This window comes from Fusarium proliferatum (genome assembly GCF_900067095.1).
Source record: "Fusarium proliferatum ET1 genome assembly, contig: FPRO_scaffold002, whole genome shotgun sequence".
NCBI lineage: Eukaryota > Fungi > Ascomycota > Sordariomycetes > Hypocreales > Nectriaceae > Fusarium > Fusarium proliferatum.
The window spans coordinates 2694714-2710383 of record NW_022194791.1 but is presented as its reverse complement, the minus strand read 5'-3'; the positions used below and the strand labels follow the sequence as shown (position 1 = coordinate 2710383).

General features: G+C 49.9%; 6 protein-coding genes across 6 annotated transcripts; 5 read left to right on the top strand and 1 right to left on the bottom strand.

Annotated features, from left to right (window-relative positions):
* Nucleotides 1-107: 107 nt before the first annotated feature.
* On the top strand, nt 108-1842 carry FPRO_02899 (uncharacterized protein; the record flags this gene model as incomplete). Its single annotated transcript, XM_031226949.1, has 3 exons — nt 108-1081; nt 1145-1715; nt 1771-1842. The coding sequence occupies 3 exons, from the start codon at nt 108-110 to the stop codon at nt 1840-1842; spliced, it is 1617 nt and encodes a 538-aa protein (XP_031077434.1).
* Nucleotides 1843-3786: 1944 nt separating this feature from the next.
* On the top strand, nt 3787-6583 carry FPRO_02900 (uncharacterized protein; the record flags this gene model as incomplete). Its single annotated transcript, XM_031226948.1, has 4 exons — nt 3787-3953; nt 4225-5586; nt 5639-5813; nt 5936-6583. The coding sequence occupies 4 exons, from the start codon at nt 3787-3789 to the stop codon at nt 6581-6583; spliced, it is 2352 nt and encodes a 783-aa protein (XP_031077433.1).
* A 552-nt stretch (nt 6584-7135) lies between these two features.
* Nucleotides 7136-8697, top strand: FPRO_02901 (uncharacterized protein; the record flags this gene model as incomplete). Its single annotated transcript, XM_031226947.1, has 2 exons — nt 7136-7257; nt 7311-8697. The coding sequence occupies 2 exons, from the start codon at nt 7136-7138 to the stop codon at nt 8695-8697; spliced, it is 1509 nt and encodes a 502-aa protein (XP_031077432.1).
* A 1316-nt stretch (nt 8698-10013) lies between these two features.
* FPRO_02902 (uncharacterized protein) lies at nt 10014-11793 on the top strand (the record flags this gene model as incomplete). Its single annotated transcript, XM_031226946.1, has 6 exons — nt 10014-10215; nt 10284-10426; nt 10480-10528; nt 10588-10752; nt 10803-11197; nt 11254-11793. 6 exons carry the CDS (start codon nt 10014-10016, stop codon nt 11791-11793), a joined length of 1494 nt encoding a protein of 497 aa, XP_031077431.1.
* A 93-nt stretch (nt 11794-11886) lies between these two features.
* Nucleotides 11887-13584, bottom strand: FPRO_02903 (uncharacterized protein; the record flags this gene model as incomplete). Its single annotated transcript, XM_031226945.1, has 1 exon — nt 11887-13584. The coding sequence occupies one exon, from the start codon at nt 13582-13584 to the stop codon at nt 11887-11889; it is 1698 nt and encodes a 565-aa protein (XP_031077430.1).
* A 916-nt stretch (nt 13585-14500) lies between these two features.
* On the top strand, nt 14501-15580 carry FPRO_02904 (putative DPP1-diacylglycerol pyrophosphate phosphatase; the record flags this gene model as incomplete). The annotated part of the gene is made up of 4 exons (XM_031226944.1): nt 14501-14566; nt 14623-14679; nt 14733-14826; nt 14883-15580. The coding sequence occupies 4 exons, from the start codon at nt 14501-14503 to the stop codon at nt 15578-15580; spliced, it is 915 nt and encodes a 304-aa protein (XP_031077429.1).
* Between the last annotated feature and the right edge of the window lie 90 nt (nt 15581-15670).

Here is a 15670-nt window from a genome sequence, read left to right as displayed (position 1 = left end):
ACGCCAAATCTCATAGACACAAAGTTTGTGCTATAAAACTTGGCCTGCATTTAAAGACTCTATTAAAAGTTTAGACCTATACCCCTCTTCAACAGCAATCAGTCATCATGTCACCCCACAGCGAGGTTTCATTCAACGGCTCCGAGACCCCAGTCTCCAACGGTACCACCAACGGTCACAACGGCACAAATGGCACCAACGGTACTACTAACGGCCACAACGGTCATGCCAACGGAAACAGCAACGGAAACGGAGCTGCCCCTGCTGCTCGCCATGGACCCCGAGTCCACAAGGAGAGATCTCCTTATCTCGAGTCCGCTCCCGCGGATTCTGAGTTTGATCTCATCTGTGCTGGCTTCGGCCCCGCATCTTTGGCTGTAGCCGTCGCTATTCACGATGCCATCGCCGAGGGCAAGAAGCTTCGCTCTGATGGCGCAGCTCCCAAGGTTCTTTTCCTGGAGAAGCAGACCAAGTTCGCTTGGCACGCCGGTATGCTGCTCCCTGGAGCCAAGATGCAAATCTCCTTCATCAAGGATCTGGCCACTCTTCGCAACCCCCGATCTGAGTTTACTTTCCTTAACTACCTCCACCGTCAGGGTCGTCTCGTTGATTTCACCAACTTGAGCACTTTCCTCCCTGCCCGTACTGAATACGAGGACTACCTTCGCTGGTGCTCTTCTTGGTTTGACCACGTTGTGAGCTACAACAACGAGGTTCTCTCTATCTCCCCCGAGAGCAAGGAGGCCGATCCTGTCAAGATTTTTACCGTCCAGGCTCGCAATGGCAAGACTGGCCAGGTCCAATCTTTCCGCAGCCGTCACGTTCTTGTTGCTGCTGGCGGCCAGCCTTCGCTCCCCAAGAGCCTCCCTGCTAAGCACCCTCGTGTCCTGCACTCTTCTCAATTCGCCAACTACGCCCCTCAGATCCTAGCTAAGCAGAACGCTCCTTACCGTGTTGCTGTTATCGGTGCCGGCCAGAGTGCCGCCGAGATCTTCAACAACGTCCAGAACCTGTACCCGAACTCCAAAACATACCTCATTATGCGCCAGGAGTTCCTTCGCCCCAGTGATGACTCTCCATTGTAAGTTGTGCACAGTTGCCCATCATAGGAACCCCCGGAACCTCTGCTGACGATGACGGACAGCGTCAACTCCATCTTCAACCCCGAGTACATTGACAACCTGTGGCCTCGATCTGTCAAGGCCCGTGAGACTCTTTTGACTGAGGCTCGCGCTACCAACTACGGTGTTGTTCGCCTGGAGCTCATTGAGCACCTCTTCGAGAAGATGTATGACCAGAAGCGTGAGATCAGTGACGATGAGACACAGTGGCCTCACAGAATTCTTGCTGGCCGTGAGATTGCCAGCGTCGACACCAAGGGTGACGCTCTCGAGATCAAGGTCCAACGCGTGAACGATGGCCCTCTCGATGGCTTTGTCGACCAGGAGACTTTTGAAGTTGATCTCATCGTTGCTGCCACCGGTTACAAGCGAAGCGCTCACGTCGACATGCTCAAGGACGCATGGACAATGCTCCCCAAGACCGTGTCGGGACGCAACGAGTCCCCCAAGGGTGTCAATGGCTGGAACGTCGAGACACAAGATGGCGAGCGCAAGCTGGCTGTTGGAAGGGATTACAGAGTCAAGTTCTCCCCTGGCACTGTTGCCGACGACTCTGGCGTCTGGCTGCAGGGCTGCTGCGAGGGTACTCACGGGGTAAGTGATCCACTGTGAATTGATCATGTTCGACAGACACTAACTTCGTCTCTAGCTGAGCGACACCCTCCTGTCCGTCCTGGGCACTCGTTCAGGCGAGATTGTTGAATCTATTTTCAAGCAATAAATGTTTATGACAGCACGAATGAACGGATACCTACGTTTGTAATGGGTTTGCAAGGGCAGCGAAAATAGGTGACTGGACTGAAAAGAGCAGTCTTGCCGCTTAAGTCATTTTTTTTTTTTTTAATTTACTATATCCTCTGTTATTTGTTATTTGTTATCGCCATTATCGTTTCAGTACATACTGCGAATTAGGAGACAAAAGTTGGATTTCAGTTTTTCCTTTTTGGTGTTCTGTAGATTTTCTTAGAGCCCCACCACGACATTGAAAAAATATTTACAATCTCCAATTTCCATTCTCTGTGTCCATGCATCCATTGTCACATCTCAGTATCGAGGCTGTTCTTGACAGGAGGTCGCAGCTCTCCATTTTTGGTATGTCTCCTTAAGCTTATTCCAGTTGCCACATTTTCAATGCACTGTTATGGGCCGCTTCTTGGGGTACTGCGCATAATATGATGGGCTTAACACGGCCTGATATAAGTCGGCATCAAGCTGCATGTCGCCCATTCCACGAACGCCAGTCTATCGACTGCCCGTTTTGTGTTTCTGATTTCCAGTGATACTCCCTCGTGGGCTAGTTGCCGTGAGATTCAGTACTCGGGATGACTTCATAAGTCTTGGCCCGCACTGCACCAAGTGTTGTTATTGACCGATAAACGTAGTATCTCCGCTACACCAAACGGAGTGAGCCTCTGCAATTGGCAATAACGATGGGAATCGCCCGGCCGGCAATGTCATCTTTTAGGCAGAGCTATCAGGACGGTATGGAAGCGCATGACATTGGATGGTTGTGCTTGAACGGGCCTCTTACAACATGCTCCGAGGCCCCCCATGCTTTCACTTGAGATTGACAAATTGACTCGCTGATGTTGAGTCATTATTTCATATTTCGGAAAGACCGTTGTAAGAGTTTCACGCTGTCGAGATGCCATGCAGAGGCGGGCCGGTCATCCCAGCATCTGGCTACACACCCACTTGCTGAGAAACAGATTCTCTTCCCTTCTGGTCTACTACGTCCTATGGTTGCCCACAGATGCAAGACAGACTAGTAATGTAAAGAAACTGCAAAGAATATATGCCAAGATCTTTTACAACAAGGGTCGTCGTTTTTTAGCACGCATAAAAAGGTCTAAGCATGGATGGTAGGAATGCGTCGAGGGCACAGCCCAACAACATCACTGCTACTGACACTCAATGAGTTCCCCTATTGAGTTCTGTGCAGGAGGTAAAGAGTTTTGCTTGTGTAAGCAATCAACGGTCGAGTCTCGAGATGAAGCTGACAAGGTTGCAAGCCCTTGTCAAGCGACGTTGTTCTGTCTTATTCCATGCAGGTTAAGGAGCACTACCTCGGCTTAGCGTTGGAGTTGTTCAAACAGAGATCAACCATGTGTCAGCATGCACGTTGATAATACATCGGACACACACACACGGAGCGTGCATGCCAACCAACAGGTCTGAGAGTGTCTTTCTTTGCAGGGAAAAGCTGCCGTGAATGGAACGAACTTTAAAATCAGAGTTCGAGTCTGTGCAGGCCTTGTTGCTCGGGCCATTGCCGTAGGCAGAGCGGAGCAGAGCAGAGCAGAGCGGAGCGCAACAGTCGAAATACATAGTCTGCAGGGTTCAACGAACCGTGCCGCAAGCGAGGCGATCCAGGTCGAGGTGATATATTTTTTGGCGATATGAAATCTCCATAATTGATTGACTGATTCCGGCTTCCCTCCCAAATTTCCGCACTAACGGTTGAACATTATGAGAATCCTTTCGGGTGGGGGACATCAACATCCAATGCAATCTCTTCTGAGCGGCGACCCCTAAAGTGGTACTGTACTATCCTAGCACTTGCTTGGTAGGTTCTTAGCAGGCAGGGGCTGACTGGTTCTCAGTCTCTGAGAGTAAACGACGAGTGTTCTCCTCTTGGAAACGGAAACTCACGAACGACTAAGCCATGAAGCAGCCCAACGACTCTGGCCCAACTGCAACTACAAATGCAACTGGACCACAATCGGCTCGACCTCGGGCTTCCCTCTCTGCCTCCCATAATCCGCGACGGCTTCCTGTCAATCCCCGCCGGCACAAGGTTGCTCCCGAGCATCGCAAGCGTGTCGCTACAGCGTAAGTTGATTAGTTTCCATGTGTCTACCCGTCTACAGTACCACACTACTGTAGCTATTCAATCGATATGTTCTGCAATGGGTTTGTTTGTGTCCATCTTCTTTTATGTACCATCTATCGATGTATCAATTTCACTTCAATTATACTCAATTATTCCTGCGTTTCGGCAGACGTCAAGCTTGACTGAGGTTTGCCCCTCAAGTCACTGACTTAAATCATATCATCATAAAAGCAGCTCACGTCTTTATCTAACACACGTCTCGCTGAAAAGGTGCAACGCTTGCAATGTGAGAAGAGTCAGATGCTCTGGTGAGCACCCGTGTCGCCAATGCCAATCCTCTTCACGCGACTGCATATATCCTCTGCCTGTTGAGAAGGTCAGCATCACGCGCTCAGAGCTCGAGGATTTGAAACACAAGGTCGATCTCTATGAACGGGTTCTTCGAGACACTGTCCCAGCAGCTGTATCAAACGCCGTCCCGGACTCTGCAAGCCGCCAAGAACTTTCGGATTTGCTTGGTTGGACCGCCTCTAACCATGACATTGGATCATCGGCCGTTAGTCTAGCGGCACAGACAACGCCAACGATAGATGCAACAGCGCATATTGGGCGAGTGCCGCCTGAGCTTCCCCAGCTCCAGTATCCCAGTATACATCGACAATTCCAGCAACAACCACCTCATCTTCATCTTCAGGCTCAGCTATCAGGTACTCGAATACAGGAACCCAGCTATGGACTGTCTCGAACACATTCTATCCAGCTATCACATCCCGGCGCAACGCCTCAAAATCGGCAGGACGACGAAGAGAACTTGGTCTCAACTGAGGGTCGCCTGTTGCATGACCCTGACGGCTATGCTCGTTTCCTGGGTGAGACGAGTGGCGCAACTTTCCTCGACTACTTGAAGGAATTCATGACTACAGTTCTGCCTCTTGCATATCAAAATCTGCGTCCAGGTTCTGACGGAAGCGCGTTTTTGTCAAGTCTTGGTCGTTACCAGACCTACGACTCGCGACCTTTGCATGATCGAGATGTTGACCCGACATGGTTTCCTGCACCCCCAGAGATGGACTCAATGTTATCCGAGCTTCGTTATTTCATCCAAGATGGTAACTGCCAATGGCCAAGTGGAGGAATCTACTGGTGGGGGGATCTCTCTTCAACGCCAACAATCCCCTCCGTGGAACGAGACTCGGCAACCTTGCGTCTCGCCAAGTGCCGTCATTTGGCTTTCTACCAGACTGCATTTGCTGTGGTATCTCAAGCTATGATCATGCCGCCTCAGGATATCTCTATAGACCCTCATCTCAGCGAGAACTACTTCAGCCGGGCCCGTATGCTCCTAGGGAACCCGCTTGACATTACACGCTTTACGCCCAACGAAGTATCGGTGCTGACATTGATGGGGTTCTACCTGATAGAGATGAACCGCCGTGATGCCGCATATATCTGCGTGAGCAACGCTATGCATATCAGCATCATGCACGGCGCACATAGGGGCTGGCTTGACGAGAGTGGCAAACGCGTGTTCTGGACGCTGTACGTACTGGATCGCTACTTAAGCTGTCTCATGGGGAGGCCCCCGACCATCATGGACGACGCAATTCGGTTACCCCTTCCTTGCGATGCTCCGTAGGTATGCCCTCCTATATGCCCCTTCGCTCTGGCTGACTCCATTCGATAGGTCTATGCCTCCAGCAGATGGTCTCAAAGCTCATGTCGAGCTTTCTCGGATATCATGCCATATCGTGTGCAATACATATCGCATTTCCCCGTCAGAAGAAGCCACAAGACCTGTGAGGAGCCTCGAAGGGGAGATCAGTATGCTCGATGAGTGGTGTTTGAAACTTCCACCTACGGTACAACTCGCAAGTAACGGGTTGAGCGACGATCCAGCCACTTGCTTGCTGCACATGCACTACAACCAGGCAATTTCTCCATTTCCCAATGTCTTTTGGGGCTAGACTAACATGTCCTTTAGTTAATAATCTTGACTATCCGCCCTGTTTTCTTCGCCTTGGTTAAAAAATCATTCGCGGAAAAGCTGGTATCGCGGCAGTGTTCCTTGAGTTCACATCCACAACTCCCTCTACTGAAGCGATGCATAGCATCAGCAGAACACAATATTCAGCTCGCTCGACAGATCCTACTTGTCAATCATCCTCGAAAGCTGCTCCAAGCCGGTCTTCACTTCATTTTCAACGCTGCCATAGTACTGATGTTACAGCAGCTGGTAGAGGATCTGTGCCCGTCTTCTCGGAGTGAAAAGGCTCGTTCACTTGACCTCGACTTTGTGATTGGGAGGTTCGAGGATGAGAGTCGAGTTGGTAGCAACTACGGTCGGGACTGTGCCACGGTACTTCGGGATCTTCGCGTTCTTGTGCAGCGTCTCCCTATCCCTGTTGACATGAGCACTGCGACACGTTCCGTCAACATGACACAGACTACGACAACCTACGATCCGATCGCAAATCGAACACATGTTGACATGGGACAGCAATGGTCAGACAAGCTGGCATCAGAGACACTTCAGCAACCTATCCTTGTTGATCAAGGGCACATACTATATAATGAGTTGGTTTCGTGGATTGATGTCGATTGGCAATCCAACAATGGGTATCTCATTTGAGTTGGAGTTGGGCGCCCCGTGAGCAACAAAAGTTGGCGACTGACATTGGGTTCTTATTATGGAACAAAAGTTGATGCTTTTAAGGTTTTAATTTTATTGGATATTTGAGAGACTGTCAAGCGGCATTTGAATGTAGGATATGCAGTTACGATGACTTTAGTGTTGATGATGGACAATTAAATGCCCTCTAATGGTAAATGGCGAAACGAACTATCGGCCCAAGCGGGACACGATCGGATTCAAACATGGAAATAAGAGAGACAAGGATATTCCTGGTAACTTAATTCATGACTGTCGCTTCCATTTTGTCTTGATGTAATTGAGAGTGACGTGTGACAGTCATGTGATGAAGCATGTGGTGAGGTAAGGTATTCGCAATCTTCCTTCCTCCCTTGGGTTCCCATGCGTAGTAAGGTACCAATTGTCTCACCCACGAAAATCCTACTCGGCATCCCAAAGTCTCATCTTTTCGCTTCCCAACCGGCCCACGGCATGCACTTGATCTCGCGCTGTCATCTTTGACCGTCCAAGATCTGCAGTCTTTCGTCACGAATGGCACCTCTCAAGCACAAAGACGTCGCGACGAGCTTCATCTTTAGATTCCCCGCTGACGGTGAGGCCAAGAAACCCCAGGTCGCTCTCTTCCGCCGGAGCGGTCACGTAAACACATATCAGTAAGCAAAGTGTATTACCTTATCAGTGAACCCGTGCTTACATACTAGGTAAGGCACAAATATGCAGGCATTTCTGGAAGTGTAGATGACACTGACGCGGATCCTATTGCCACTGCCTGGAGGGAACTTGCTGAGGAAACAACTCTTACGCATGACTCTTTACGCCTTTTTCGGAAGGGCAAACCATTCTCGTTCGTTGATGAGTCTATTGGGAGAGAGTGGACTGTCAACCCTTTCGGGTTCCTTCTCAAATCCGAGAGCGACGGTGGCCGCGGTGAGGCTGGCATCAAAATTGACTGGGAGCATGAGGGGTACGAATGGTTCGATCCAGATGCAATCAACGACTGCGATGACTTTGGAGGTGTTCCGCGCATCCTAGAGAGTCTTAGAAGGGTATGGTTCAACATTGATTTGGGCCAAGAGGCAGGCAACAGGCTTAGCCGGGGCTTAGTCGCTCTGCAGGAAGATCATGAAAGCGGAGCGCGCCAGCTAGCTACCAAGGCCCTCGATACCTATATCGATGTTATGAAGAAAGTCGATTTCACTGATCAAGTTCAGTGGTGGAACAACATCAGGTTTGCGGGATGGCACCTGTGGAAGAACGGGCGAGAAAGTATGGGCGCGTCTATCTTGAATGTTGTTCTATTAGCTCTGGACATAGTTCAGAATGGGATACCACCCCGCGGCCCACTAGATAAGAGCTCGATCGATAATATCGTCAGAGCCTTGGGGGATTACGCCCGCGACCGACAGAATACCACTTCAAGAACTGGCGCGATGTTCCAGACTTTCATAGAGCAGCATCTGTCGGGAGGCGGACCACTCAAGATCCTTACCCTCTCCTCTAGCTCAACTATCACCTCGGCCATCACTCACGTTATGGGAAATACTTCGCGACCTGTGGAGGTTCATGTGCTCGAATCCCGACCACTCTTCGAAGGTGTCAAGATGGCACAGTCAATTGCTTCATGTGCCAACAATTCCAAGGCTAGGAGCCGCTTGATAATCCACACTGACGCAAGTGTTGGCATCGCAGCGAAGGACATAGATATTGTGCTCATCGGAGCGGACCTGATCGACAAAACAGCCGCGGTTAGCAACAAAATCGGTTCTCTGCCTGCTGTTCTGACAGCCAAGTACGTGTCTCTAAAAGCCAAGATTGTCGTTTTGTCAGAGAAAGAGAAGGTACTCCCTTTTGCACCGCCAGGTCAGGAGGAAAACGATTCATGCGAGGTTATGCAAGCTTGGGGAGACCTCAGCTCAGCTGTGAGGGAGGTTCCCCACTCTCTGGTCACTGTCAAAAACGTGTACTTCGAGTGGGTGTCACCCGATTTGATCGATCACTACATCACTGAGGACGGCGTCACCGGTCGTGCGGGAATATCAAACTATGCCCAGGAAGTCGAGAAAAAGGCTGACCAATATTTTACCAATCTCTGATGCCAAAATCCGAGTGAGACGATATGTATCAAGGTCCTTAACCCCGACAATCTGGAGAGTTACATTACCTTTTTCACGACACAACCAATAGCATTAGCATATGGCATCTTGGTGCCTCTGGGTGCCTTGGAACGTCTGACGGAGGCTCAGGATCACAACATCTAATTATGACTGAATCAGTATAGTTGTGGGGGGTTGTCTTACATCGTCTGCCCAGTTGGAGGTTTTGATTCCTCATGCAAGCCCTCCTGCCCGGTGTATCTGTTATTGGGGAGGTTCCTCAATCGCCATCAATGGGATAGCGGATGTGCATCTTGCCACTCACTTGAAGTGCCTGTTTCAGACATTGGAAACTTTACTTCAGCTCACCAGAGGGACCAACGTTCGACATGAGAATATTGTAACCCCTTTTGCTTGAGGCGTTATTCTAGAACGTTCATTCAAGCCACCCATAAGCCCTTGTTGCAATCAAGGCGTATCGACATAACGCCAAGTGTGGAACAACACGTTCTCAGTAAGCAGCGCGAAGGATCCTGGATTCTGGGGTATATGTCAGCCTTACAGCCCTAACGACACAGCCCACGACTTAACGAACTTGATCATCAGCAACATGATTTGCTCATCGCGGCAAACTTGGAATTACTTCCCTGGTTTGCGCGTAATTGTGGAGGCACTTGTCGATTCGTTCTATGAGTACCCGCTCCTTGGTAATGAGTCAGGATGGACCTCCTTAGCTCGATTCCCGCTACTTTTCGACCCCAATACAGCCATCCACCACGTTTAACGTGCTTTCTACGAGCTAAAGATGCGGTCAGTTTGTGTCCCGACGCTCAGGCAACCTTGATCGAGGTTACAGTAGTGGCGCTGAGCATCTGCCTATTCGAGGCACTTCCTGTCAGCCTCAATCCCGAGCGTCTGGTCTGCTGTCAGATTCTTACTTCATGATAGGCCAACAGCAAGCCTTGATTTATATACGACCGTGACAAACAGAATGATGTCCGGATCGGGCCTACACATGGATCACGCTTACCAGATTCTTGGGACAACAGCTGAAAGTCGAATCATTGGTCCGACCCCCAATTAATCCCTGGGCCTTAGGAATATATGCGGAGATATCATCAAGAGCCTCCAAGTGTGTATGTTTGAGAAACCTGTGCAAGCGAGAGTTGCCTGCCAAACGCTTGCCTATATGAACCCAGCAACGACGCCAGTGCACTGCTCGTAATATCTACAGTATATCATAAGGAATTTGCCTGTCTCCTCATCTTTCAGGAGAAAAAAACATATTTACATCTATAACTGAACCAGAAGCAGTCATGTCGGATCGGGAAGCCCTCCAGCCGACCAAGTCGAGCAAGACTCCATCGAGTCATCCCACTGCCTACTCAGTCGAGCAGAACAAAGAGAGAAGTCGGGCCCTCAATCAGAAGCTCGATTTTGCGTTGCTTCCGCTTCTTTCACTTCTGTATCTTTTTAATGGTTTAGATCGTGGCAATGTTGGTAATGCCGAAACCCAAGGTAAACAATATCTCCTAGTCCTCTACCCCTTGTACGTGCTCAATCAGTTTCTAACAGCTTGTTATCAGGTTTTACCACGGACATAGGGGCTGAGCCTGATGATTTGAATGAAGCGGTCTCTCTATTCTTCGTCACTTTTGTTGTCTTGCAGCCCGTCTCTGCCGCAGCTGGCCGTTATATTGGTGCTAAGCATTGGATCCCCTTTTTAATGGTAATTAGATGGTACCACGACTAAGAGCGGGAAGTTACTGACACATTCTATAGTTTGGCTGGGGTGCAGTGACAATTGGTCAAGCTTTCATCAAAGGACGTGGTCTGTAGCCCTTCCGTTCGCTCCCACATCTAGTCAACTCTCTTCTGACCTTGCACTAGGGGCACTCATCGCCACACGTTTGCTCATTGGCGCCTTTGAAGCGGGCTTCTACCCCACAGCCGTTGCATATTTGTCATTCTTCTATCCTCGTTACGACTTCTGTGTTAGACTCGCTCTATTCTACGGACAGTATGCCATTGCCGGAGCCTTCTCAGGCTCAATCTGTGAGTTCTGGCTGTAACAATTCTGCAGGCTAATTACTTACCCCTTCAAGCATATGGCATTTTCCATCTCCGTGGTGGTGGCCTCAAGAACTGGCAATATCTCTTCCTCATCGAGGGAGCCCTGACATGCTTCTTTGCTATCATTGCTTGGCTGTGGCTACCCAAAGGCCCTGGCTCTGCATGGTTTCTTCGACCAGATGAACGAGAGTTTGCTGTTGAACGCATGAAACAAGACAACGCCGATTTCGTACAGCATGAGTACAGCGAAGATGGTATCGAAGAGAATCGCTTGAGCAAGAGAGATTTCGTGGAAACGATGAAAGACTGGAAGCTGTGGACTGTCCTTCTACTCAACATTTGCGCAAGTGTCCCCAGCGGTGCATTCTCGGTTTTCCTGCCCCTTGTTGTTCAGGGGCTGGGTTATGAGTCTATCCTTGCCAACCTGGTATGTTTTACTTCATCTTAGCCTCAACTGGGCCTGACTGACTGGGAGCGATCTAGATGACAGTTCCGCCCTTCGTCTGTGGTGCTCTTGGCCTCTACGCCTTTGCTCTGAGTTCGGATCACTACAAGGAACGGGGATATCACATCTTGGGTGGCTTGGTCATTGGTATCATCGGCCTGATCCTTACCGTTACAATCTCCTCGAGCACTGGGCAGTACGTTTCACTTTGTGTGCTCCTATCTGGTGTATACATTTCGGCTCCTCTCACTATGGCATGGCTCAGTGGCAACACGCCTGAGCCTGGCAAGCGAGCTCTTGTGCTTGGCGTCAATGGTTTCGGTAACCTCGGAGGCGTGATCGGGGCGCAGTTGTACCGACAGCGATACAAGCCCCATTACAGATTTCCATTTTATGTCACGCTGGGTTTCCTTGCCATTGCCTTGATCGGATATTTGTCTTATCGATTCATGCTTGCAGCGGTCAACAAACGCAAGCAGGCGATAGTAAGCACCATGTCGCCAGAGGAGATCGAGAGTGAGAGACTCAACGACCGCCGATACGCAGACAAGAAGTTGACTTTCATGTATGGACTGTGATTGCCTATAGACACAAACCGATCACGGCTAGTCGCTAGAATTAGAATACTAGATAGATGTGTATGCAGATACAAGATCTTTTTTCCCCCGGTATCATGGTTCCTTTTCTGCAACCTTCATGCTGGCCAGCTGGCTCTGCAATCCTTGCTTTCCTACCTTCATGGCCATCTCCAACTCCCTTTCTTCATCTCTCAATCGGGCTTTACTAGCCGCCACTTCTCGATCGCGCTTCTTTTTCTGTTCCTCCACCACACGGTTTCTCTCCTCCAGTGCTTTCTCACGCTTCTCGCGTGACTCGCGCTGCTTTCGCTGCTCTTCGTCGTCCTTGGCTGCATCTAGGTCCTCTGGTGGGGGAGGCAGATTGCTCACGTAAGCCTCGATCAGAGGATCGCGGATCTTGGGCTCGAGGGATATGAAGCGAATGTCGGTGAGGACCGGGTCGGGTAAGCCGGTAGATAGCGACTTGTTGTTTAGTAAGTGCACCGGCTGGGCCTTGAGCAGGGCAGTAAGATCGGACTTGAGTTTGGACTGGGGCATTTTGAGGCGACCAATATGTTCTCGGTATGCCTTCTCACGATCCTTGTCGGTGATCTTGTGATCTTTCATGACGTCCTCTTTCTTGTATTTTCTCTTGAATTCGGGCCAGTACAGCTTCGGCGTCGCCTTTTCTTGCAGGAATGCCATGTAAGCAATACGAGGATCCCGCTTTTCCTGCCTGGCTCGTTGCTCCTTCAACTCCGCGATCTTCTCACGCGTCCACTCGTCCCAGCAATCCCGACGTGCTTTCGTGGTGCTGAGTGCTGTATATCGCAAGTCATCAATGATTTTGCCTTCCTCCAGGAGTTTCTCCCACGGACTGTATGGGTTGATGTTGAAGTCGTTCAAGAGATCCTTAAACAGGTATTTCGCGTCGTCTACGGATAGAGGCACTCCCTCGGCACCTTCAGGCCATTCTTCAGCGTTTCCGTCGTCGTAGTCGCCTGGTTCAAGGCCGTAATCGTCTCCCATGGCCTGCAATTGAGCTGCAAAATCAGCTTCTGTGAATTCCATGGGGACGTCTTCGTCTGCACCAGGATCTGCAGTCCGTTGCCGTTTGGAGGGATGTTCTCCATCGCCTTCATCATCCCCTTCGTCATCCGTCACCTCGACCTCTTCATATTCGCTATCGTCGTCCAACCCTGCCACTGGGGCGTCCTTCTTTTGCGGTATTGCTTGCTCTGGTTTCTTTTCATCTTGTTTGTTCTCCTTTCCTTGGCTCTCTCCTGTTGCTTTCTGTCGCAGCCGGGCCTTGTCAAGCTCCAAAATGGCTGGCATCAACTTCTCCGGTATGCGCCAGTAGCTGGCATTCTTAATAGGGTTGTATACGAAGCGCCTCGAGTACTTAGTATATACGAGAATCCATGGTTCACAACCTGGGATCGGCTCCTTTTTCCTCGGCTTATCAACAGGCTGTGGACGCGGTCGACCTTCGAAGCCTCCACGGCCTCCTCCATGCCCACCTCGTGAACTATTATTATACCTTTGCCCATTATTATCTTGATTGAATTGCGCCATATAAGCATTAGCAACGTTGGGATCGGCTAAGTATGGTATTGAGCCATAACCAGGATATGCGGGAGCTGGTGGTTGCGCTGGCTGTGGAGGCGGCTGGGCTCCTGGACGCTTGTATGTTGATTCTTTTGTTTCAGCGTTGTAATAGTATGTATGTCCAGTCGGTGCGGTGTGCTCGCTCCATCCTGGCGGGAGCGGTGCCAAAGCGGCTGCCGATGGTGTGTGTGTCGATTTGAGCATCTCGCTTCGTCGCGTCGCAAACTATGACATCAGGTTGTACATTCAGAAGCTATTCCTGAGATGGCGCTTCGGAAGCAATAGGTTCGCGCAGGCAGATGCTCTAGGTTTCCGATTGTCGATATTTCATCGGTAGGAGTTGTCTTGTTGAAAAGCTGTTATGGCCGATGGATAGCAACGAAGTTTCCTGATCGTCAGCCGTCACAGAAGAAATCCGAAAGAGCTTGGGCCTAAGAAATAGTGGATGGTGATTTGACCTTACCTACCCTGTAACTGGGCAACTCCATCTGAGATCAGTATATCAACCTCTCTTCACTTCAACGTTGGAGATGAAAATCCATGTTTAAAACATTGGTTGGTATTATTGTGTTGGATACAAAAATGGGTAGATATTGGTCTGTTATGTCCCTCAACACCGTTTCTGCGTGTAGAGTGCTACGGCGTCGAGGGTATCTTTTGCAATGAGTACCTAGACAAAACAACGGTGTTCATGCTGAGGTTGGGTCTGAAAAGTTTGACAATTCATTGTAACCATTTAGTCCTGACTCTTAGTCTCCTGAGAACTAATAACAAACGCTGGCAGCATACTGTTGGTGTACATCAGTGACTTGTCATCTGCATTCTCTCATTGATAGGTAGGTACTGACTGTATGGCCCCAGAAAACCAGCGGAATATCAGGGGGCCCTCATTCCCGCATTTGGCAACATGTCCAACCTCAGCAAGAGCCTGTTACGTCTCCTCAACAGCACCGAACTGATGAGCCGCGTCTCTTTAACATGACTCGGTAACAAATACAAACGCCCTCTCGTTTGCCGATAAGGAAAAACTGCATTTCCAATTGTTGCGACACTGCAATCTGCCTACCTATGTTCCGACGCCTCCGCCCGTCAAACCTGATTTCCACCATCGTCATCAATCATGGCTCCAGCTCATAGCTATAGCTCATCCGGCGGGCCAATCTCATTTTTGAGGAGATATTGGAAGGTATAGTGACTCGCAAATCGTTACCTATTTGGTGTTTTACTCATGACATACAACAGACAACTCACGCGCCTGATTATGTCGGCTTCCTGTTCCTCTTAACAGGCTGGATCTTGGTCTGTACTATATCGTCAATGGGAACTCAGAATAATGGTTGACAGGTTTACAGACGGTCCTCTTCGTCAACCCATTTCATCGCATGTTCTTCATAAACGATCTGCAGATCTCGTATCCCTTTGCGGTTCACGAGCGTGTCCCTGTCTGTATGTCTCAAACATCAACCTCAGCTTCTGTGACTGGACTTAACAAAGACTACCAGTTATGAACTTCGTATACGCCCTTTTCATACCGCTGGGAGTTTTAATCGCTTACAACATAATCGCAAGGTCATCAGCGGCCAAGCATGAAGTCACTTACCTCTCGTTCCTTATCTCTATTGTACTCACATCCTTCATCACTGACATCATCAAGAACGCTGTTGGCAGGCCTCGTCCTGATCTGCTAGACCGTTGCAAGCCCGCAATCGGCACAAAGGCCAACACCCTTGTTACCATTGATGTCTGCACGGCAGAAGATGGCCACATACTGCAAGAGGGCTGGCGATCATTCCCTTCTGGCCACTCATCCTTCTCATTCGCTGGCCTTGGTTTTCTCAGCCTCTTCCTCGCCGGCCAACTTCACGTGTTTCGTTACTCGGCTGGCGGTCGTGATCTAAGCCGCGCGTTGGTCTGCCTGCTGCCACTCATCGGTGCTGGTCTAGTCGCTATATCGAGATGCGAGGATTATCGCCACGACGTCTACGATGTCTGTGTAGGCTCAGCTCTGGGCATGAGCATTGCGTATTGGAGCTACAGGCGGCACTTTCCTCGCCTCTCGAGCACGAAATGCGACGAGCCTTATCCACGACCAGGAGTTGATACTCAGCCGGGATGGCAACGAATCACGGATGATGAGGAGGCAGCAAGAGGGACAGATGTAGGATTCGAGATGGAAAACTTGAGAGGTTCGCGACGCTGATATTGGGGACTAGGAATAGTTTGCATGCTTGTCCGAGATGCTCTGGCTTTGCCTGCATTGCAGTACTCTTTCACCGAAGCATCATGTGTT